The sequence below is a fragment of the Hylobates moloch genome, unplaced genomic scaffold (assembly GCF_009828535.3).
Source record: "Hylobates moloch isolate HMO894 unplaced genomic scaffold, HMol_V3 SCAFFOLD_21, whole genome shotgun sequence".
NCBI classification, from domain to species: domain Eukaryota; kingdom Metazoa; phylum Chordata; class Mammalia; order Primates; family Hylobatidae; genus Hylobates; species Hylobates moloch.
The window spans coordinates 41581793-41606399 of NW_026652296.1; the positions used below are offsets into that span (position 1 = coordinate 41581793).

Genomic DNA, 24607 nt, shown 5'->3' on the forward strand with positions numbered 1-24607 from the left:
CATGTGTGCATGCATGTGTGTGCATTTGCATGTGTTTGCATGTGTGCCTGTGTGTGTGCGTTTGCATGCATGTGTTTGCATGTGTGCATGCTTGTGTGTGTGCACGTTTGCCTGCATGTGTCTGCATGTGTGTGTGCGTTTGCCTGTGTGTTTGCGTGTCTGTGTGTTTGCCTGCATGTGTTTGCATGTGTGCATGTGTGTGTGTGCGTTTGCCTGCATGTGTTTGCATGTGTGCATGTATGTGTGTGTGTGCGTTTGCCTGCGTGTGTGTGCGTTTGCCTGCATGTGTGTGCATGTGTGTGTGCGTTTGCCTGCATGTTTGTATGTGTGGATGCGTGTGTGTGTTTGCCTGCATGTGCCTGCATGTGTGTATGTGCCTTTGTCTGTGTGTGTCTGCATGTGTGCACGCATGTGCATACTGGGAGGCAGTGAGGCTGCATAGCAAAGGGCAAGAGTGGAGAGTTGATTGGGAGACAGGCCATGGTGAGGGTTGGCTTTAAGCAGATCTCTGCAAGTAACAAAGCAAGAGGGCACCAAATTGTTTTTTAATTGAGGCATAATTTGCATAGAGTAAAATGCACAGATCTTAAGTGTTCTTACTACTGGATGAGTTTTGACAAATGCATACCTCATGTAATCTACACTTTAACAAAAATAAAAAACATTTTCATCATCCTAGTAACTTTCCCTGAAGGCAGTAAAACACTTTCTGGAGGCATGCTAAGCCAAATGATATCACCAAACCCTTCTCATCCGTGAATGACCTTTGGAAAGGCCTGCACAGTGTTGAACTAGATCATCTGCCTCCTCCCTGCCTCAAAGACGCAAGGAACATTAAGTGCCAATGCAGAAAATCTTCAAGGCAATGCTGATCTGAGAGCACGGGAGGCACATCTCAGATTGTTCAGTCCTGACATTTAATGCTGTTTTCATTTCTTGCCTTAAGAAGCATGCATTTTCATTCTCTAATTCCCTCTTGGTAGTTGTTGTGGAGGAAACAAGAGGGTGGCTATTTCCAAAGTCAACAGGAATTTAGCCCACAGTGCATGTATATTTTTTAGTATGGATGCAGACACAGATACTCATTCATACCAAATTTCATGCATACTTGCTGTTCATAAAACAATTCTTTGAACCCTATTACCTTTGGAAAGCCAACACTCCCATCCTAAAAAATTCTGATTTCCCCAATACTACAGTTTAAAATCTCTCTATGGTTTGTGGTCAGCTTGACCCAACCAACAAATTCTTTTAGGAAAAATAAGAAGCCCCTGGATTTTTGCTAATTTATTTCTAACTTGGAACATATGTGGCATGTCATTTCACATTTTCTTATTTGGGTAGTTTTACACTTGTTTGGGCGTAGTTTCCAAATGGATGTTCCCAGCTGTGGCTTTACATTGTAAAATATCACTGGGTTGGAATCTCTTTGTTTGAACAATTAAATGAGGTAAGACAGTGACCAAGCCCACAGAAAAGACGCAATTTAATGACAGTTGCATCCCTAAGTCCTTTAGTCATTTAGTACAATAGTGCATTTAGTTCTGGTGGCCACTCATGAAGTATGCAGAGTGCGTTTTGTTCTCTCCATTTGAAAGATGAGACAACTGAGGCTCAGAGAGGTTAAACCACTTAGTCAAGTTTATGAAGCTGGTGAGGGGTCAGGTCTGCACTTACAGTTGGGCTTCGGACCCTAAATTCTCACTTTTTGTTGTACTCTGCCAGGCACAGCAGAAAGCCAGGGTAAAGCCTCCCTTTACCTTCTAAGAGCCCTCAGAAGTGCATCTGGACCTTTCCTGCCTAGCACTTTTTTTTTTTTTTTTTTTTGAGATGGAGTCTTGCTGTGTCACCCAGGCTGGAGTGCAGTGGCATGATCTCAGCTCACTGCGACCTCCACCTCCTGGGTTCAAGTGATTCTCCTGCCTCAGCCTCCCAAGTAGCTGGGACTATAGGTGTGTGCCATCACGCTTGGCTAATTTTTGTAGTTTTAGTAGAGACGGGGTTTCACCACGTCTGCCTACCATGTTTGTAAGAGTCCCGAAGGAACTTTAAGAATCACAGATGCCCCTGCAGCATCTGCCATCTGTACTCACCCACATCCCCCCATCTCCCTGAGGTGCCATTTTGGTGGGTGCCAGCTGCCTCCCAACAGCCATTCCCGCCTTGGTGCCTTAAGACTTTCTCCTGAACCACAGAAGTGCCAAGAAATGAACATCCTAGAAGCTGTTCTCCACCAGTGACTCTGAGGAGTGGGTGAATAAACCCCCAGCTCCCTTGCCCCTCGGATGGAGTCATTCTGAGACAGAGGCTGTCCCCTGTTTCCCAGAGCTCCCGCTGTGGGAGTCAGCCCTGATTGCCCACTGTGGTAATAGTCTTGCTAGCACAGCCGCTGTGGGCTGCCTTCCCTCCTTCTCCCTCTCCACTCTCATACTGGTCCCCCTCAATAAACTCTTCACCCTGGATCCTCATCTTAGAAATGAATAGTTTCTGAGGGACCTAAACTGTGATGAACAGAGAGACTGATTCAGCTTTCCACGCAAGCCCTTCCACAGTAGGATCTGGAAGAACCCTTCCTTCCCCCAGGCATCACCTAATTTTCCTAACATAGAGCCTGAAACTCAATGGTCAAGATTAAGGGGATTGGGTGGTGATACTTTTGCTCCCAGGAGCTCTGTTTGAATAACCTTGAGAAGCATCATTCATTAGGACATCACCACACTATTCCCAAGTTACCTATCTAGGTCCTGTGGGGATAGTTTGTAGGAGACCCTAGCAGTGGCCTTCTGACATGGTCCTGTTTCTGTGATGTAAATACTGCCATCATGGCTGATTTCAAGCTACCAACGTGGCATCACCAGAGGAAACTACGAAGAGCTGCACATTATAGCTTCTCTGGAGGCTATATGAGTTGGCTCCAGCACCCTACTGTCCCTGGGGGCGAGGGAAGGAATTTGCAGAAAAGGGAAGACTGGTTCTAGCAGAGGCAGCAGTGTCCTGGTGCTGGGAGCCTGAATTGGGAATGGTTGCCATACAAGGCGAGAATGAAAGACGCGGGAGACATTAAGAACTGATGGGTTCATCGATTCATTCCACAGAAAGCCCTCTGCTAGGTGTTAAGGAGCACAGGTTGAGTAAGATACAGTTTCTGCCCTCAGGGAGTTAAGGGGGAGGCACACACATCATAGAATATACCCCCATGCTGTCATACAGGTACTAAATTTGGCTAAGGGTAGGCTTCTTGGAGGAGGTGATGGTTGGTTGAAAGCACTGGCCTTAGAAGAAGGACCTTGGACAAGGTCTGATATACTTGGCTGCTCCAACATCCTTGTAACTTTCTTCTGGCTCTGCGGCCCCCTTTCTTCTGATTCTCCCTGTCCCTGGCTGGCCCTTCCTCAGTCTCCTTCAGTGAATGTTTGTTTCTTCCCCCATCCAACATCACGACATGTGACATGTTCTAGGCCCTCTCCTCTATCTACACTTACCTTCTTACTTTGTTACTTGCAGTCAATGCTCTTGACTCCCAAGTTCACACCTGCAACCAAGACCTTGCCTCTGAACTTCAGACCCATCATTTCCACTACCTACTTGACATCTCCATTCGGTTGACCTGCAAACATATCAAACTTTATTTGTCCTAAATGGAACATCGGGTATTTCATCTTAAATGTATTCCTCATCTCCCAGCTTGTCTCCTCATCTCCACGAATGGCACCACAATACACTTAGTTGCCCAAGCAAAGAATCACGTGTTACTTATGATTTTTCTCCTTCTCATCGTCTCCATACATCTGTCAGAAAATCTTATTAATTCTTCCTTAAAAAGAATCTCTTTGTCATCAGCTCCTTGACCTGTCTCCCCTCACCCACTCTTGCCTCCTATGCATTCAGAAACAGCATCCAATGTAATCTTAAAATGTGAAGTGAATCATGCCCTTGCCTTGCTAAAATCCTCAATCGTAGTTATAACAACACCTGAAAATTTTGCAATGGCTTACAAAATCCTTGCCTCTCCTGACTTACCTCCACATGAACAGCTGTTTAGGGGCTAAAGTTAAACTAATTGCCAGGCCTGTTATTTTTTTCTGTAGTCTCTTGCTTAGCTTTCCACTGATCTCCAGTTTTACTGCTACTGTGGAGGCAGAGTGAACTGCTGGTCTCATTTCCTCTCCCCGTAATAGGTTTTATGTCCACACACTTTCCATAGCCTCATGGTGGGTGGATGCATTTTTCTGCTTCCTGATTTGGGGCTTGGCTGTGTGATATTCTTTGGCCAATGGTGTTAGCTGACCTGAAATGAGCCTGAATGCAAAATGTGTTTCCGAAGCTGGGTGCCTCTTCTTGTGCTCTTGCTTTGAGAAGAGGAAAACATGATGTGTCTCAAAGAAGACCCATCATGAGAAGACTGTGTCTTGAGAAGCCAGTGGTCCAAAGAGAATGAGAGGCACATGGAGCAGACTCATATGAAGCCTGCAGCCAAGCCCAGATCAGCCACACACTTGTCAGCCACAAAGGTATGACTGAGAAATATACGCTAATGGATGTATGCCTTTTGTTACTTAGCATTATGGTAACCATAGCTAACAGATACAACTGTCCTAATCCAATCACCCTATTTTCTCTCTCCTGCAAATTCCTCATAGCTGAACTTGCTGCCATCTGTCTTGTCAGGCTCCAATGCTTTCTCTACGGAATTGTCAGAACATCCTTTCTAAAAGGCACACATGACTGTACCTCTCCTTCTCGTGTACCCTTTATTCTTTCCATTACCATGGCCTTTACCATGCAGCTTCTCTCTGTCTCTAGTTTCATTTCTGTCACTTTGTTTCAGCTCACCAACTCCTCAGCCCTCCCATACTCCCCCCAGCCACAGAAGCAGCCCTTGGGTCCTTCAGTCCAACAAGTTTTCCCATATCTTGGTGTTCTACAAGCTCTTATTTCTGTTTGGAAAAAACTTTTCTCACCTCTCTCCACCTGCTTGTTCTGATAATCTCGGATTCTCAGAATAACTGTCATTTCCTCCCCAGCATTCCAGATCCCCCAATCACTGCCACACACTGCCTAAACTTCTGTATAGGCAGCCCTTAGGAAAGCAGGCATCACATCTTGTTTTGCAATTGACTGTGCAATTCTCTCCTTCCATAGCTGTAGGTCCAGGAGCATACACCTCTGCCTGTCTTGCTTACTGCACCATCTCCAGTGGTTACCAGCATAGCACACAGTAGGCACTCAGTTAACACTTGGTCAAAGAAAGAATAAACCAGGCAGACAGTGTGAGGTGAGAATATTCCTGGACAGCTCTTCTTTTTGTCTCTGTTGTTTCTGGACTCTGGTGGTCTCTTGCTTGGAGAGAGGGAGACAGACACCCTCCCACCATTGCATCTCAGATTTATTTTACATTTCTAAGCCCTAGCTTAGAAATATGAGTATTGCCCTGGCTTCCTGGAGCCTGCATGGTGACTTTCTCAGCTCTCTTAAAGCTTGTGGAACAGACGTTCATCACCGTAATGGAACAAGAAGTGCTCATTTTCCAAACTTTGTCTTTTAGAAAGATTCCTTATTTTGGGCACTTAGGTAACTAGCTGCCTTCTGAGCAAGCCACAAAGTGTTAAGAAATGTCAAAATCTGTAAAACTGCATTCATCCTTCCCTGCCAAATGCTTAAACCTAATGCCATGCACAAAACAGCTGTCCGGATGGTAATTATCAGATAATTATGACTTGGAAATCCCATCTAGATGAGATGGAAAAAGTGCTTCAAAATTGTTGGCAAGTCCCTTGTGAGGTTAGGAGAGGCCATTAAACCCACAGTGGCTGCTCGCTTCTGATGTCAGAGATGCAGAAAGATGTCATGCGGTCACTACTATGCTACATGAAAAGAGGCTTTTGAGTGTCATTTTGGAAATAAAGCCTCTCCTAGGAAAAGCTTGTGGTGGAGAAGAGGGCAGAGCAAAATGCTCTCAGCAAATAAGCCCTAGATTTGCTTTTCCATGAACCTGGGATTATTTTTCCAAATAATGTCTGCATTTCGGCATGAGATCCACGGTGATGTCCCCCACCCTGCCCAGTGTGGCTGAGCACGAGGAATTGACCACTTGAAGGCACCCAAAGAGAGCCAGAGAGGGACCAGGGACTGAACAAAGGATCCAGAGCAGTTCCTCCAACCATCAGAGAGAAACTCCCTGTAGAAATATCAGTTACCATGGCCCAGGGCAGCAATGAGTGCAGCCCCCATGATGACTGTTGGTACTTTTAGGATAGAAAGCTGGGGATCAGAATTTGCTCCCCTTATAGCTCTTCACTTCTTTAAATAAAGTTGAAGAAGCCACCTAAGCATTAATAAGCAGACCCTGCCCTGTCTTTTAGCAAAGAGTCAAACTCGGGGATGGATCTGGTCTGAAATTTCTCCTCTGAGCCCAGAGTTATGCATGAGTGACTGCTGTGGCATGATTTGCTTTGGCAATAGTTGTCAGTGCTTTCAGAAAAGCACTCCTCTCTGCCTCTTTCTGGCTGTGTGATTTAACCTCTGTGCCTTGGTTTCCTAATCTGCAGAATTGAGCTAAGAATTATATTGGATTTAGAATGAAACCTGAGCCCTGTGACCAGTCTTGGTGGCCCAGTATGACCTCTGCCCACCTTACTCTGCACTACCTCTGCCCAGCATGTCTCCTGTTCTAGGACACATCCTGCCTCGATGCCTTTGCAAGTACAGTTCCTTCTCAGAATGCTCCCCTGCTCTCCACACACCCCTCTCTTCCCATGGCTGGCTCTTGTCATTCATGACTCCACACAGAACTTAATCTCCTGTTCAGTAAATATAGAGTGACGCCTGCACCTCTCTCTCTAAAACATCACTTCATCTCATCATCTGCATAAGGCTTTTGTCCTCTGAAGTTAGTGCAATCAGGCATTTGTTCACGTATGTACTGTCTATCCTTCCCCACTCAATGTATACTCTAAGAGGAAAGGTCTTGTCTACCTTGTTCACTTCTGAATCCCTATTGCCTTGACCAGTTCCTGGCATATAGTGGGTGCATAATAAGCCCTGGTTGAAAGAATAATCATTTCCTTATATAGGAGTTGGAAGGATTAGGTGAGACCATGCGAATACAGTGTCCTTACAGTGCTGGTGCAGAGTAGATGCTCAGTGAATTCTAGCTATTCTTTTTGCTGTCGTGCTTGCCCCCCTGCTCTCTTCTCAAGTCATCCTACTGATTTGTTCTTCTTTGCTCACACATGTTCCTCCATCCATCTATCCATCCATCCATCTATCCATCCATCCATCTCTCCATCCATCCATCCATCTCTCCATCCATCCATCCATCCAACAAATATTTGTGGAATATGTTCCAAGTGCCAGGCACTGCGCTAGGCACAAAGGAAATAATAAATGCATAGACGAGCACAGTTCCTGTCTTCAGGGAGGTCACTTCTCCAGGGGGGAGACTCAGACCAAGGGGTAAAGGTAAGTGCTTTGATGAGAACTGCTGAACACAGGCATGACACCTGGTCCAGGCTTGGGAAATCCCAGTTCAACATCTATATTGATACCTGAAGGATGAGCTAGAGAAAGAAAGAAGCCCTTGATCGGGGCCCCTGTAACCTCCTCTGTGAGGTAGTCTGGGTTCAGAGGGCCATTTTCTGGGACCCCCAGCTTCCAAGCAAACCAAAAGGCATAGTTTGGTTGGGCCAAATACTGTTACTATTTTGATCTAACATTATCAGTCAAAGAATCATAGTCTGTACAAGCAAAGGCTTCTGGAAAATTAAAGTCTACCTTTCTATAGGCTAGCTCCTTAACTATTTTTGATGAAATATTTCGCTTTGAAATAGATCATACACTTGATGCTTATCCTAGAGGATATGAGATCTAACTTAACTTTTTCCTGAATGACTCAGGATCACCACCATTAATATAAATCATTTAACTGGGCTGACACATGGCAAAGATCTCAGGAGCTATTGATGTACAAAGGGATTGCTTGCTGCTGCAATTGAAAAAATAAAATTTATTCTCTATTTAAACAAATAAAATGTCCTTCTATGTGCAAGATGGACATGGGTGCAGTGTGAGTGGCAGACATTAAGTGGATGAGGTCTTAAACTCAGATTCTAACAGCAGAGAGAGATGTGGTTAATAACTGTGAAACAAGGAGGAATGTGGATGGGCCAACAGGGATGTGGAAAGAGATTATGTGCAGTGTGAGGATGTATTTGGGCAGAGCTTAGAAGGATTAGAGAATTTAGGATGTGGGGAGCATTTGGGGTTCTTCTCTTCATAGGGATTCTTTCCTTATTAAATGCCCTCTGAAGGAAGGAGAGCAACTACTTGAGTAGAATAAGGAGAAAGCAGAATATTAAAGCATGCCACTAGGATCTGGGGCTGATTTTATGACTCTCACTCCCCGATTCAGTTCACCAGGTTGATCCTTCCCTGTTTCTTTTTCATTTACATTTTAGTCTTGACTCAAGGTAAAAACTTTTCCAAATAGTGGAAGTTAGCATTACTTATGAAATGCAAAATTCACAGCTTTAACCAAATCATGGCTTCCTAGTAGTTCCTAGGTTGTGATTATTACTGAAAAATAAGCTAACCAGAAATTTTTCCACTGAATTTTTAAAGTTCAAAATGAAATCTCCTTTTCAACAGAGGGTGCTGAAACAACTATATATCCATGTGCTAAATAATAAAATTGAATCCCTACCTCACATCATATATCAAATGGAATCTCCTTGACTTCCCTGGAGTTCATAAGCTGTTTATTGATTATATTACTGATTTTCTACTTTCAAAAGAGTGGTCTGCATTGGATCTTTGTATCCCTGGCATAAAACGATCTTTTTTTTGTTTGTTTTTTTGCACTGATTACAGAAACAGCAGCATTTGGATGGAAACACAACATGACGTGCCTTTCTCTAGAGTCTTCCTAACCAAGTCTCCCCCAAGAGGACTCTTGTGCATGTCATGGCTATTGATCATAATAAGCCAGAGTGGTTTCTTCTCCTGCATTTCCCCCTTGACTTCAAGGATAAAGTAGATCTTCAATTTCAAGACTTAATGTGGCCCTTGTATAATTCTAGCAGAATGAGCAGAGTGATCCAATTATGTCATCTTCAGATGAAAAACATGAATTTGGGCCAAACATCCACTAAAGCCTGAATTTTTGTTTTCATGATGTCACTGTGTCAGTAGACATTGAGATCTGGAAAGAGTATGCTTTCATAGCTCTGGGAATTACTGATAGAAGAATAATGTTTAATTTTTTTTGTTCTCTAAAGAGTATTGGGAGAATGTCAGAAGGAGAGGAAAGGAGGAGAGATCATTGGGGGAATGATTTACGGTGTGCCGAATCGAGTTGGAATTTCGGGCCTGATATCCATGTCTAGTCAGGAAGATTTCAAAGTTAGTAAGATAAACTGGTTTGCTTCTGGGGTGAGTTTTAGTTTTGTTTTGAAAGTTTTTGATTTCACCTTCTATGATTGTCCCCTTTAATCAAAGTAAAATAAGAAATAACATCATGGATCTGAAGGACATTGAAAGTTTCTCATTCTCTGCTCCTGCCTGTCCCTCCCTCATTGGAGAGTCATCCTAGTGAAAATATATTATTCAGGGATGAATTTTTCAGGTTGTTTAGAGCCCAGGTTTTCTTTTCTTCTTTTTGATGTCTGTTTTTTAGCGATTGTCTTCTAGTCCTCAACAGAGGGACAAAAAGCAGTTAAAATTCAGATAGGTCTGATTTTTAATTCCTCATAAAAACCAGATGGACTGCCAATGGGTTCATCAGACCCCTGTATGCAGCACTCTGAGTCGGGCTAAGGAGCATCTTCATTGGCTTCCTTGTCAAGTATGACTGAGTAGGGATAGAAAGTCACTAAATATTTTTTAAGGAAGTTAGGTTGTGTTAACTGCGAAGCTTTTGTTCAGACCATGATATGCAAGTTTGAGTTCAGAGCTGAACTTCTTGATAACAAGGGAAGACTGCATTACTGAAGGAACCAGTAATCTCCTGTCTCCACCCTTTGCTCATGAAGCATTTATCTCATCTTGAAAATAAATGCTGAATTCATGTTTCTTTTTTTTAATAAAAATATGTTTTGGGGGGGCACCAAATTACGAGGTTATTCATGCCATCGTGTCTCAGCCTGGACCTGAAGTGTCCCTCTAATTCATGAAAGGTAACTTTCACTGCTGGTGAAAGTGAATGCAAAGGCCACGGAAGAGCTAAACGTGGATTCCATTTATTCAACACGCTTTTCATGGCTTGAGTATGTGCCTGCCCCATACTGTGTGCCATGAAGAAGACAGACATGTGAAAGGCTCAAGGTCAGCCCTCATGGAGCTTCCTGTGGTCAGGATATGAAGGTGTCATAAAGTTGTCCCAAAACTTCAGGAATGAATCTGGACAAATAACCATGTAAAAAATATTGTCATTCTGGAAAACAATCTTTTATATAACTTTTCTAACACTGAGAAAAATCATCTAAAGAAAAACTTGAAATGTAAACTTGAAAAGTATAGATTTATGTACAACTCTAAAACCTATAATGTACAAAGATGTCTGTGGTGTCACTACTTACAACAGTGAAAGGTTTGAATCAACATAAGTGTCCAAGAGCAGCAGCATGATTAAGTACATTTTGGAATATACTGTAATAATAGGTCACCTTGAAGATGATGTTCCCAATGAGATTTTGAGGAAAAAATGTTTGATATAACAGGAAGTATAAAAAGCAATGTATAAAATTGCCTATATAGGACGATCTTTGCTATACAAAGTAACCTAGAGAAAGAAAAAGATGCTGAAATGTTAACAATAGTTATCTATGGATTAGACTCTGGGTGATTGTCATTTAATCCTCTAGAGCTACAGGGTCCAACAGTCAGCCACAAGCCACATGTGGCTATATGAATTTGAGGCACAACACTAAACTAATTACCTGGATCCTTCTTGCATCCAAGTGGGTACATGTAACTTATGTGGACAGTGGGATGGGAACAGTTGGGACAGATACCACTTCCAGGCCTCATCAGAAAGTGATCTACACAATATTCCATGCCCTTGCCTTCTCTGCTTTCTGTGTAGCTATGGGAGAAGGACTTCAAGATGGTAGAACCACTGGATGGACTGTGCCACAAACCCTGAGTTTCTGCTTGAAAGAGCCATGAGAGCTGCCAAGATGGGAACATCTGCAGTGGAATTTGAATAAAAAACCAATCCCTTGTTGGGCTACTCCAGTGAAATTTTGGGGTTTTTGGTAATATAGTAGCTAGCAACACTTATTCTGAAAAATAAAGCCATAATTTGACCTTCTGTGTGAAAGTTGTTGACACAGCAGGCCTGGTTATTTAATCCTTGCATACCTCCAGGAGAGTCCAGAACCATGGTTGACCTTTTAACCAACCCCTATGAATGTGACCCTTGGGATGCTACAATTGATGACATTGGTTTGTACCCCAGAAGCGATAGGCCATGCTGTACCAACTTGTCAGGATCATTTCCCAAACTTTATAATGTCTACCTGGTATCTATGCTGGGGTTCTGAGATTCAGGCATCATGGCTGTTCATGCAGCAGAAATGTGCCTACCTGACCAGCCCTCCCCAGAAGTCTCAGCCTCCAGTGGACTTCCCTGGATAGAGACATCTCGTGCATGTTTCCCGCAAGGGAGAAAGCACTTCCTGTGTGACTCATTAGGGAAGGAATTAGAGGCCTACAGCTGACCACGCTGGGCTTCTCCTGATGCGTTTCATTTTCCAGCTCCTTTTATCCCATATCCTGTGCTATAATAAACCTTAGCCATGAATATAATCTGTGACTACTCCTGAAACCCTGAATTAGAGGATGGTCATAGGATGCCCAAAATAATTCCCACATAAGATATTTCTCCAGGAATATAGAGAACATATCACCCAAAATAAGCACATGCTTTCTGCACAGCCCTTATATATCTTAACACCTGTTACTACCATCTGTTGACATTCTATCCTAGACATCAAACTCTTGTGAATTTGGCTGATGTGAGTCAATTCATAAGATCCTGACTGGCTGATGTGAGTCAATTCATAAGATCCTGACTGTAAAAGTCTCACCCTGTGGGCTGCAGAACTTAGAAGAGTTATTTGGAATTCTGTGACCCGCTCCCCCTCTCCCCCAGTGGGCGATGCCCTTTCAGTGGCCAACCTGGATGGCATCTCTCCAGTGTCTCTCTGACATGAATCACTTAGCCTGTAATAAGGTGAAGCAAGTCTAAGTACACTAAAGTAGGGGTAGGCAAGTTATGACCCATGGGCCAAATTTGGCCCACCAATTGTTTCTGCATAGTCCATGAGTGAAGAACGGTTTTTACATATTTACATGGTTGGAACAAAAATCAAAAGAAGTGTTATATATCATGACATATAAAAATGCATAAAATTCAAACTTCAGTTTCTATTAGGAAAGTTGTATTGAAACAGACATGCCCGTTTGGTTATTTGTTGTCTATGGCCGTTTTTCTGCTACAGCAGCAAAGCTGAATAGCTGTATAAACATCCTCTGGCCCACAAAGCCTAAAATATTTAGTATTTGCCCCTTGACAGAAAAAGTTTGCTGGCCCCTGCTCTAAAGTCCTGAATGTCCCTGCAAGCCTGACTTAGGAAGGCCTTTGACAAGGAGAATTTGTTTTCCCCTCAATATTACGATTTCTACACCCCTTTTTCCCCGAGACAAAGACCCTGTGGCCAAGGCTATTGAAACAGAGTCAGGTAGCCCTGGATTTCAGGAGAAGTCCTGGAGAAAACCACTTACGTAGGATCCGTAATCCACAGCCAGGGTCTGCAGAGCCCAGGGGAGACCCAGGCCAATCAGGATGTCAAACACGTTGCTCCCAATGGAGTTGGACACGGCCATGTCCCCCATCCCTGCAGGGACAAGAGGTCACTTAAGTGAGGGAAAGGAACCCAGGAGAGTGCAGGGGCCCCACACAGGACTCTCCCAAGCCTTTAATCTCACAGCCAGAGAGTGGTTCTGCAAGCTCACATATGCGCTTCTCTTTCGAGGCCATCACCCATGTGAAAGGATGACACGAATTATAAAACACAGAAACACATGTTCTACTGAATGGTTGACCTTTACTTCAAATATCATCACTGATTGAATATAAGTGATTCAAAAAACCAAATACAGTGATATGCTTTGTATCTGTGTCCCCACAAAATCTCATGTGGATTGTAGTCCCCAGTGTTGGAGGTGAGGCTTGGCGGGAGGTGATTGGATTATGGGGGTGGTTTCTTATGAATGGTTTAGCACCATCCCCCATGGGTACCAGCTTTGTGATAGTGAGTGAGATCTCATGAGATCTGGTTATTTAAACGTGTGTAGCACCTCCCCCCACCCTCTTGCTCCTGCCGTGTAAGACATGCCTGCTCCCCATTCACCTTCCATCATGACTGGAAGTTTCCTGAGGCCTCCCCAGAAGCCGAGCAGATGCTGGCATGCTTCTTGTACAGCCTGCAGAACCATCAGCCAGTTAGAGCTCTTTTTTGATAAATTACTCAGCCTCAGGTATTTCTTTACAGCAGTATGAGACGCACTAATACAGATGGTTTCAAGGATTCTGGAGATTCTGAGACACCCTTATGGAAAGGAATAAACTCAACCATTCTAGAAAGTGACTCCAGAGCTCACACCTGCACACTGGGTCATCTTCCAACTTCCCTGTACTGTCTCCAGGCCTTCTTCGGAATAACTGAACAATAGTGTAGACAATAGTAGAGCTTCATGAGGATGTCTATGGGACACTGAGCCAAGTTTTGTAGCTCAGCACACATTTGTTTGAAACAAATGCCCTTCAGCATAAATCAGGCAGGTGCGTCAGAATGAGTGCTGCGGAAGGGTGTGGCCATCTGGGGCATCTGTTTGGGAAGGTGAACCGTGAGCCTGTGGGCTTGGCTTTGAAGGAGGGAAGCATCTGTCACACTCTGAAAATTGACCTCTGGGACCTGTCACTCAGAGGGCACTGCAGGTGGGTCAGCCTTAGGGATGAGGTTTGTCCTCTCTAAGCCTCAATTTTCGTGTCCATAAAATGGGGGTATGATTGTGCTTACTTCACAGGGCCGTTGTTTAAATCAAACAAGATAGTGCATCTACCATGCTTTACTCAGTAAAGGTTAGCTGTCAGTACATTTCCTACTACTTTGAATAATAGAAGGATGGTGATACAGCCTCCAGAAGGGGCTATGGGTGCTACCTAGGAAATGTCTTTGCTTTCCTCAAGGGTAGGACCTTCTGGATTATTTCTCTGTTCTTCTGATCCCAGGAAGCTTTTCAACCAACACGGCATCACCTTCCCTCCTTCCAAACCCTGTTAATTACCAGGTGGGTCCCCCAGATAGAGAGGCCCTCCCTCCCTCCCTCTCTCCTTCCTTCCTTCCTTCCTTCCTTCCTTCCTTCCTTCCTTCCTTCCTTCCTTCCCTCCCTCCCTCTTTCCTTCTCTTCTCCCTCCTGCCTTCCTTCCCTCCCTCCCTCCCTCCCTTCCTGCCTCCCTCTCCTCCTCCCTCCCTCCGTCCCCATTGCCACTGGAAGCCCCACCTTGTCTGGCCACAATGAGGCTGGCCATGCAGTCAGGCACGCTGGTCCCGGCAGCCAGGAAGGTGATCCCCATGATGACGTCAGGAATCCCCAGGGTATAACCAATGATTGTGACCTAGAAGGAGCAGGAAGAAGTGGTCAGCTGAGGGTCACCTCAAGCCCCACCTGCCCATGGTTATTCTGATGGAGACTCACAACAGGCTACGGTCTGGGCTATCTCTGTGGGGTGCAATGTCTGCTCTCTGTATCAATACCGAGGGTGACAAACACTATGTGGATGCCAGCCGAGGCTGCGGGTCAGGGGACAGTGCTGTAATAGGACCCATGCTTTCCAACAAAACATCGGCCTTTTCACTTGTTCTTTTCAGGTGAGGCGGGTGGTTTGAGAAGAGAAAATAGAATTTCTGGGACAAAGGCAATATTGGGAGAGAATATTTGAACTACGGGTTGGCCTGAGGCATCCAGAAAGGATGGATGCTTTGCTTGGAATTTGAGCATCCATGTCAGGGGCGATGCACAATGGGAATTTAGAAGAACTGCAAAGGGGCTGGATTTGACAGTATCCATACTTGTCAGAAAAGGCATAACTCTAAGGTTGGGCACGGTGGCTCATGCCTGTAATCCTATCACTTTGGGAGGCCAAGTTGAGAGGACTGCTTAAGTTCAAAAGTTCTTACTGCTTAAGTACAAAAAATTTTAAAAATTAGCTGGACACAGTGGTGTATGCCTGTGATCCCAGCTCCTTGAGAGGCTGAGGCAGGAGGACGGCTTGAGCCCAGGAGGTTCAGGCTGCGATGAGCTGTGATAGTGCCATTGTACTCCAGCCTGGGCAACAGAGTGAGACCCTGTCTCAAAAAAAAAAAAAAAGAAAAGGAAAAAGAAAAAAAACGGGGAAAGCCATAACTAGCATTTCCTTTTCTCTATTCCTTGAAGCTTGGTAGCAATTTGCTGTCCTTGTCAACATCTTCTTCACTATAATAGCTTCTGGGGACCATCATCTTAAGTGAAACAGCTCAGACACAGAAAGTCAAACTCCGCATGTTCTCACTCATAAGTGGGTGCTACATAATGTGTACACTTGGACATGGGGTGTGGAATGATAGGCAATGGAGTCTTGGAAGGGTTGGGGGCAGAAATGTTGTGTTTCTACATCTCACTTTCCTCCCTGGAGACTGAAAAACAGGAAGGCCAGAGGCCACCCCAGTTTAAATTCAGCACAGAATGAAGTGGGGCGGGTGATGAGAAATTACTTAATGGGTATGATGCACATTATTTCAGTCATGGATACACTAAAGTCAGGACTTCGTCACTTCCATCACACAATATATCCATGTAACAAATTTACTTGTACCGCTTAAATTTATGCAAATATAGAAAAAGCAAATGTAAGCATCCTTAAAAAAACAAAAGCAGTTGATGAGGCAGATGATGAGAGAGCTGGTGGCAAAAAAAGAGGTAAGTGGAAAAAGAGACACATTCCCTGCATGTGGGCCCAAGGAGAAGATAACTCACAAGAGTTGAAACTGTCAGGTCATTTTAGGATGCCACTTGATCTCCCTCACTTGCCATAAAATTACAGGAAATGCAAAGCGCATGTTGTAAGGAGCACATTCTTCTCACAGTTCCTCCTGGGCCACCTACACCCGGAACGCTGACTTCACTCCAAAGGCCACAATCGCTCCTTCCCTGTTCAAGGGCTAGGGGGATGTGAGTGAAATCCATAGAGATACCTGCCTTGCCTCCTTTCAAACCAGCGAATGCAGCTCATTTCTGTTCAGGACTGAGCAGAACTGAGCAGAATTTAACCTGGGGTGGCCACAGGGCTTTCTGACTTCTGGTCTCCAGGGAGGAGAGTGAGCTGCAGAAACACACGCTGTTTCTATTTTGTTGCTCTGGAGCAAATGGAGCTACCAGCGTCCTGGCCAAACCTTGTTTTTCCTTTTTAACCCTTAGCTCAGTCCCTGTAGGAATCTGGTTTGGCTCAGCCAGGCTTGGTCTCTGGCTCATCATTTTCATGATCATGTTTGTGGCTGGGTCTGGAGTTCAGGGGAGCAGACTGCTCAGGTGGCTGGGACCAGCTCTACGGTTTCTCCTAGTTTTCTCCTTACTCCTGGGCATTGATTGGGACTTATTAGAACCTCCACTGGAGGAAAAGGAAGCAAACGGAAGGAAGCTGAACCTCAGATGAGTCAGGTCAGTTAGCCTGCTGGTTAGGGGACTGCACAGAAAATCATGTAGCACCTTAAGGTCAGGGACAGCCAACACTGTCCCCCAAATCCAGATAGGAGGTGGCTCTTAGTGCGTATGTCAGATGAAAACATTAGTGAATGCAGGATGAGGGAGAAATCCCTGGCTATCAAACTTGGGTTTTAAAAAAATGTTTGTGATATTGAGGAAAGAGATGATTATGAATTAGTTGTGTCAGGTTTACAAATTTGCAATCCATGTAACAAAATTTTTCTGGGTATTTTTGGTCCTACCAAAATATCTTTTTCAGAACCTTCTTTTTAGTTCTTGAGTTTAATTCTCCAGAATTTATATTACATTTCTGTCCAACACTCAAGGCAAGATTAATTTGGATTTGCATCATTTTGCCATGCCTTTTAATTTCCGTCCAATTCTAATGATTTGGAATTTCTCCCCAGTTAAAAAGTATAGCCATAAATGGGTAATGCATTCTGGAAGCCTGGGTTTCCTAAAATGGCTCTGTTAATGTCAAAGCCACTGAGTAGACATGGACCCCACCTGCTGCCTGAATCAAACATGACCACCCTGAAGCCCGAAACAGAGCTGCATAGCAGGTCCTAGCTAAGATTAATGAATCCACAGTCAACCTGAAGACGTGTGGGCAGGAGAATCGACGCCTGCAATTCTAAACTACCAAGTTTAGGAGTGGTTCGTTGTGCAGCTTATTGTAGCAATAGCTGACTGGTACAGTTACAGGCTGAAACCCTGACTCTTATTCCCTTCTTTATCCTCTAAAGAGAGTTAACAGTGCCATGGGGTCCCGATTTCACTCACCATCCACACCATCACGTAGGAGAAGGCTGCGATCCACAGCGTGGAGGAAGCAAACGTCACCATGAACCATTTCTCCCAGCGCGGCTTGTTGCAGTTGGGTACAGTGAAGTATAAGACGAAACTCAGCGGCCAGGTGAACGCCCATTTCACTGTTTCCAGTTTACCCGCTGGAAAAATGAAAAAGGCCAAAAAGAAATAAAAAGAAAAAAATAACGAAGAACCCCAGTTAGCTTTACTTCTCTGCTTCCGCCAAGTGTCTGTACTGCTTTCCCCAGAATTAAACCTAATTATATTGCTGTTTTCCTAGAACATTCAAACGACTTTCCATCACCAATGAAACCTTACATACAACACCAACAGATTAAAAAAAAAATTATCCACTGCCCACCTGCTGGTTCGGTCTCCGAAATGAGAGGGTGAATCACTTCTTAGTAATACCAGGCTTGGGGGATGGTTTGGCAGATGGCCAGGTGGGAAAAGAGAGGAGGATACTCAGGTCAAAAAAGGGGTGGAATGTGTGTAGGTGCAGGGGATAGAAATGGGAGTGGGGAGCTAGGAAGACCTCCAGTGGGCTTCTGTTTTCCACGTTTTCTCCCGATAATAAAGCGTCAGCGGACGCAGCGCCACCTGGTGGAATTTCTCAGCATCGTCTGTCGGCGCACCGGAATCTTCAAAGAGGATTTGAAGGCTCTCCCTAGACCTATACTACTATCCTGATTAAATGCTAATTCACCTCTAGAAAGAAATATGCATACATATTTCCATGTATTTCTCAATGCAGTCCAGATACACAGTGCCTCTACCTTCCAGAAAGTTTGCTGTGCCTCTTTCTAGTCAAACCCTCACCCTCTACCACCATAGACACTGTTTTTACTGTTCTCCAACTTCAAATAAATAAAACCATATAGGATGTTTTTGTGCCTACCTTCTTCTATTCAACATAATGTGATTGAGATTCATTCATGTTGCGTGATCCATTCCTTTTAATTGCTGTGTAGTATTCCCTCCTATGAATGTGCTACGATCTGTTATGCATATGGTGGTGGGTGAGCATTTGTTTGTTGCCAGTTTGAGGGTATTACAAGCCAGGTGACTACGAACATTGTTGTACAAGTCTTTTGTGGGCATGTTTCATCTCTCTTGGACGAAGACCCAGGAGAATTGCTGAGTCATAAGGTGGGTATTTATTTAACTTTATAAGAAACTGCCAGTTTTCCAAAATGATTGAACCATTTTATATTCCCACCAGAGTTAAGGAAGAATTTTTGTATTATAACATTTGAACAGTAATTAAATGTTTAATAAAATGTATTCTATAATTTTAGACCAGTATCCAGTATTTGTTTCATATATCCTACCAATCTCCAAATAGTTTCTTAAAACTGCATAGATAGAAAAAATATCTAACATTATTTCTGGCACCCTCTGGCCTCTCTCAAAGGGCCAAGGTACAGTGTCTATGGGAGGCAGAAGGGTTTCTCATCAGATGGTGCTGGGCTCCAGTCCCTGCTCTGTGGCTTATGAGTTGAATGACTCAGTTATTTAAATTCTCTACACCTCAGTTTCTTGATCTGTGAAAATGTGTATACAGCAGCACTGAGCTCACAGAGTTGCTGGGAGAATTAAATGAGATGATATTAGGACGAGGGCTGGGACAACATGAGCTTGCAAGTCGTTCCAGTCAAAATCTTGGAAGTCATTCTTGATTCTTCCCTTTCTTTTATCTCCCACAGCCAACCCTGGCAACCTGATAGGACATTCCCACCATCTCATCATCCCCACAGCCTCTGCTGGGGCCAGGTTTACCAAGGCCTGGCTGACAACCTGGCTTCCTACGGGGACTACTGCTCCAATGCCTATCCTACCTCCATCTGTTTGCTAGCAGTAGCCAGAGGAAAGAGTCTCAAAAACCAAATTGTTCTAGAACCTTCCATTGGCCTCCACTGCCCTTAGAGTAAAACCAGGTCTCCCCACCATGGTCTGTAAGGCACTGCCTGATTTTGCCCCACCTGCCACTCTCCCTGATCACATACTCCCTGGTCTTGGCTAGCTTTCTGTCCTCAGACACTCCAAGCCTTTTCCTGCCTCAAGGACTTTGCCCTCGCAGGTCTTCTGCCTGGGTCTTCTCATGGCAGAGTCTGCCCTGTCACGCAGGCCACTTCACTGCTCAAATGTCACCGAGCCCTCAGATAAATCTAAATATAACCCTCATCACCTCACTCCTGCCTTTCTATTTGTTTCATAGCAAATATTTTTATTTGTTTCACAGCAAATATTTCCTGTCTTAAACCATCAGGGTTGTTTCTTAATTTATTTTCAGTCTCCCTCAAATTAGAATAAAGTCCATGAGAACAGGGGTCTTCTCACTTGTTTAGCACCTGATTGAAAGGCAGGGATAGTGCAGGGCTTATATCACATTTTCAGTAAATATCAATAACAGTAGTAGTAGTAATGTTATTATGAACAATCTAATCAGGCAGACCAAAGAAAATTACTTGTTTTTGAGAATCTAAGGCTATCCAATTTACAAGTACAGAGTAAAGCAAACAAACAAAAAAAATAGTAAGAAAGGAGAAGTGTTTTCCTATTAGCTGCTATGAGTCTTGTTAGATTTAAGATTTGGAGATGGTCAAGTGAATGATGAGAACACAGAGACTGGGCTTGCTTTGTAAACCAAGAAGCCTGGCTGAGAGTTGTTTGGAGAGGGGCTTCCAGATGCTGCAGAATCCAGGATCTGGCCAGCTCTTTGGATCCCAAATGCATCCTGGAATTTGGCACATTCCTAAATCCTGCAATGTGCTGATAAGGCATTTACCCATGTGGAACCTCCTAGAATCCCCTCAACGGCCTTCCATATGGCTGATGCCCTCAAACGGACAGAGAGACTCGGTTTAGTTTAAAATACACACCCAATCAAAGATTACAAAGAAACACAGGAAGAGGAAGAGAAATGATCCCAACTTGGCTCTTTCACATTCTTCAGAAAATAAAAAAAAAAGAGGGAAGAAAAAATGAAGTCAGAACTTAAGAGTGAAAGAGCTTGGAAAATGATATTGATTAGACAAAGTTGCAAGAAGTGTAAGTTAGTGCCAGTGAATTTTGAGTTTTTATCAACTGCTTTAAAAATTTCTGACTGGACACTGGGAGGGCATTATATCTGGAAAACATCATTTTCAATGACATATGCTTTCTTTCCGTTATTGCCCCTTTGTAACAACAATAACTTTAAAAGCAGAAATTCAATGGGCATTATCTAAATCATATATTTAAATGTAATGCAGCAAATATAACAAATATAAGGTACAAATATAAGGTGTTTTTTAAAAATGATTTTGAGGAACAAAGGCAGTCAAATAAAGATCACCCACATTTTAGCTGGTCTTAATTTTCCTTTTTTTTTTTTTTTTTTTTTTGAGACAGAGTCTCACTCTTTTGCCCAGGCTGGAGTGCAGTGGTGCGACCTCAGCTCACTGCAACCTTCGCCTCCCAGGTTCAAGTGATTCTCCTGCCTCAGCCTCCTGAGTAGCTGGGATTACAGGCGTGCACCACCATGCCTGGCTAACTTTTGTATTTTTAGTAGAGACAGGGTTTTGCCATGTTGGCCAGGCTGGTCTAGAACTCCTGAACTCAGGTGATCCGCATCCTCCCTTTGCCTCCCAAAGTTCTGGGATTACAGGCACGAGCCACCGTGCCCAGCCCTTAATTTCCATTTCCGAATAAAGGGGTTAAAAAGGTTTCCTTTCCTCTTTGAGTCAACAGCATTTCTGGACATTTTTCCATCTTCTGCTCTATTACCATTGGGTCAAAATAGAGCAGCAAGGGGGATAGGTTTATTCTTCATTCATTCATTTAATAAATATTTGTGAATGCCCTCTATGCCATTTTGTGCCAGGCACTGCTGCAGGTGCTGGGGGTACAGCAATGAATTAAGGGAAAAAACTTCCCTGCCCGTGGACCTGATGTGTTGGTGATTACCTGATTTCACAAAAGTCAGCTAGCAACTGAGAGCTGAAGCCAGGGGCCTAAGCCGGCCCGTAAGCATGACAGTATCCCTTTGAGTTGGACTTGGCTTTAATAAGCAAAAGGACTTGTTTCTAAATTACGTTCCTCAGTCAGCTTTTAAGAAAGCTGAATCCTATCGGAGACAGAAAAAGTTATTGCACAGTATTTTAGACCTAGACCTAAATATATACATTTGTTCTGATAATATAGGCAATAAAAATGTACACTGTTTTAAAGTAAAAAATATAGAAAAAATATAATTTTGCTTTGGAAAAACCTACTTATATTTTGGTGTATTTCCTTCTAATTTTTTTTTTTCCATGGAAATGTGTTTACCTATATACACATGAAAAGGTTTCTTTTGCTGTCAACCATAAGGCTTTCTTCACCCAAGAGATAACAATAGTTGCACGTTTATATGTATGTATGTGCATATACCAAGTGTAGGTGTATATATGTATATTATGTGTACATAACCTATAATATAGTATATACATATATAAACATAAACATGTTAATATCTGTGTATATATTATACATGTATACAATATATTAAGTGTACACAGTATACATGTGCATGTTAATAATATGTTATATCAATCTTAAATTGCACACTGTACATATACGTACATATATGAACTCAAAACCGTATTCACATACTCCTAAATAATTACTTTCTTGGTAATCATCATACCCACTCTAGTCAACTCCTGAGAGAAGAAAGCACTGCGGCTGGGTGCCAGAAACACAGGGTACTCACACCTTGCAGGATGACTCTGAGAGAGAAAAATGTCCTCATCATGTGGACGGACCTTTTTCAGGCTACAGGAACTTGACTTGATAGGAACCCATCCTGGGACTCCTAGAACTGACTCCTTGGCTTCTCGATGCCCTCTGCTGGCCAGAAGCACCCCACAGGCTTCTCACCCATAAGCAGAGGCCTGCCCGCCCCAGGAAGGAGGCCTGGCTGGGCATTCAGTCCCCTTGCCTTAAAATGGAGTTCCTAATTCCGGGCCTGGGATTCCTTAGCAGCTGGTGGAGCGGAAGAGACAGTTGTAATTAGGGGAGCCTACTCTTTTCAAAGGCAGACCTGGGCTCTGAATCAGGCTTTCCCGCATCTTAGAAGAACTGGGAAGATTGCTGAGTGCCTCTAGATCTCTAGCCCCTCAGTGCTCCAAGTGTGGCACACAGACCAGCAGCATCAGTGTCACAGGATCGAGGCGGGGGCGGCGGGGGTGGTTCTTGATTAGCAATGCAGACTCCGGCCTCACCCTAGTCCTCCTGAATCAGAACGTACATTTCATTAAGGAAGCCCAGGTGAGAAGGGCTGCTAGAAGAACTTGGAATTCTGCTTTCTATCTTGGCAGCTGGGGGCCCTCGAATGACATGGAGACCCCATGGGATGGTACGACCATGCAGAATATAATTTCCTCTCTCCTGCCTGTGCTTCAGGAAGGACAGGGGTGGGGATGTGGGGTTCCTGAGCCTCAGGTGCAGCATCTGTTGGGGGTGAGATGCCTGTAGCCATGTCTCCTAATACACAGGAGCCCAGAAGGTGTGGCTGGAAGGTCTGAGGCCTCCATCATCTGCAACCTAATCACAGTGAGACAGAGGGTGGCCAGCAGGAGTTTCAAAGACTTGAAACCCCACGGTTAGCTCTCATCCAGGAGAGAAATATGGAACCGGGGATCTGAAGGGGGCGCTTGGTCCCAATCAGTAACGAGGCCCAGGCACTAGGCCAGACTCACACATGCATCTTTCATTGTCCCCTGGAGGGGTGCACTTGGGGATTCTGGGCTCCCAAGACGCTAACATAGAACTTGGCTGCTTACAGACCTTCCACTGGCTTGACTGTTTCTTTAATTAGTGAAAGAGTTTAGCAAAATAAGCATTACTGGAGCTTGGTTTTGGCCAGCCAATGGCGGACTCTGAAAACAGGGGTTGAGTAGGCGGAATTCTAGACATGGGTCCCTAAGATTCTCAGGGTCTGTGAGTGGGATGAGCTATCAGTCTCGTGACTCTGCTGTGTTGTATGGCACAGTTGACCTTTAGGTAGAGATTGTGCAGGTGCCTGATCTAGTTGCAAAGACTCCTCAAAAGCAAAAGGGGAGCCAGAGAGATTAGGAATGATGGCGGGAAGAGCTCCACACATCCAGGTGAAGGTGGAGTGGCTCCGTGGCTTTTAGGAAGAGTGGGACATCCCCAGCTAACAGCCGTCAAGGAGCTGTACAGCCACAATGAACCGGTGCCTGGTAATGATTTCTCCCAGGGCCTCTGCAAAGGAATGTAGCTCTGGCTACACCTTCATTATGGCCTGTGAGACTGAGAATCCAGCTAGACTTCTGGCCTACAGAACTGTAAGCTAATCAGTGGGTCTTGTTTTGAGCTGCAAAATATGTAGTATTTTGTTTTGCGGCAACAGAAAATGAATGGAAGGGTTTACAAGAGAGGAAAGGAGTGTTTTGTCATTTAATTCTTAAGATGTTTTTGTCTTGATCGATGGGAAAGGTTGCCAAGAAATATATCTGATGGTGGCAAAATGGATAAAGAACCAGTGTACATTTTTTCTATGAAGATAACGTACTAACAAGTGATGATTTAGCTTTGGGTGGGAGGTGAGGGACCTGGGGATATAGGAATCTGGATGAATATTTTCTGATTCGTTTTGGTTAAGTTCTTGATGAAGTTGAGACCTTGGGTGCACTGAGTGGGCACAGGGGCAGCTCTGGTTCGAGTTTTACTTGCTGTCCTCTGGACAGAAAGGAGCTTACCTGGAGCACAGCAAGACCCTGCATCCGAAATTAACACAGAACTCTCACACTCGGCACCATGTCCTACTATTAAATGGGCTTTCAAGTGGATCAAATGTTTCCTTAGATAATCCTGCACATTCAAACATCCCAAAGAGGTTGCTGCACATGTATACTGAGCCTCACACACTTGACAGTCAGTGTGAATCAGATTAGTGTACTCTTCCCTGAAACAGCCAGAAGCTTCTGGAAGGTCCAGCAAATAGGCT

The 24607-nt window shown here is 44.1% G+C and overlaps 1 protein-coding gene across 2 annotated transcripts in view; it reads right to left on the reverse strand.

Moving 5' to 3' along the window:
• SLC24A3 (solute carrier family 24 member 3) overlaps positions 1 to 24607 on the reverse strand; it is a 499800-nt gene that overhangs the window by 11511 nt on the left and 463682 nt on the right. For both annotated transcript variants that reach the window (XM_032142373.2, XM_032142374.1), the window contains exons 13-15: positions 17587 to 17753; positions 14566 to 14680; positions 12784 to 12896 (exon numbers count right to left, since the gene is read on the reverse strand). In XM_032142373.2, the coding sequence (XP_031998264.1) occupies positions 12784 to 12896; positions 14566 to 14680; positions 17587 to 17753 (395 nt within the window). The remainder of the gene's footprint in view (positions 1 to 12783; positions 12897 to 14565; positions 14681 to 17586; positions 17754 to 24607) is intronic.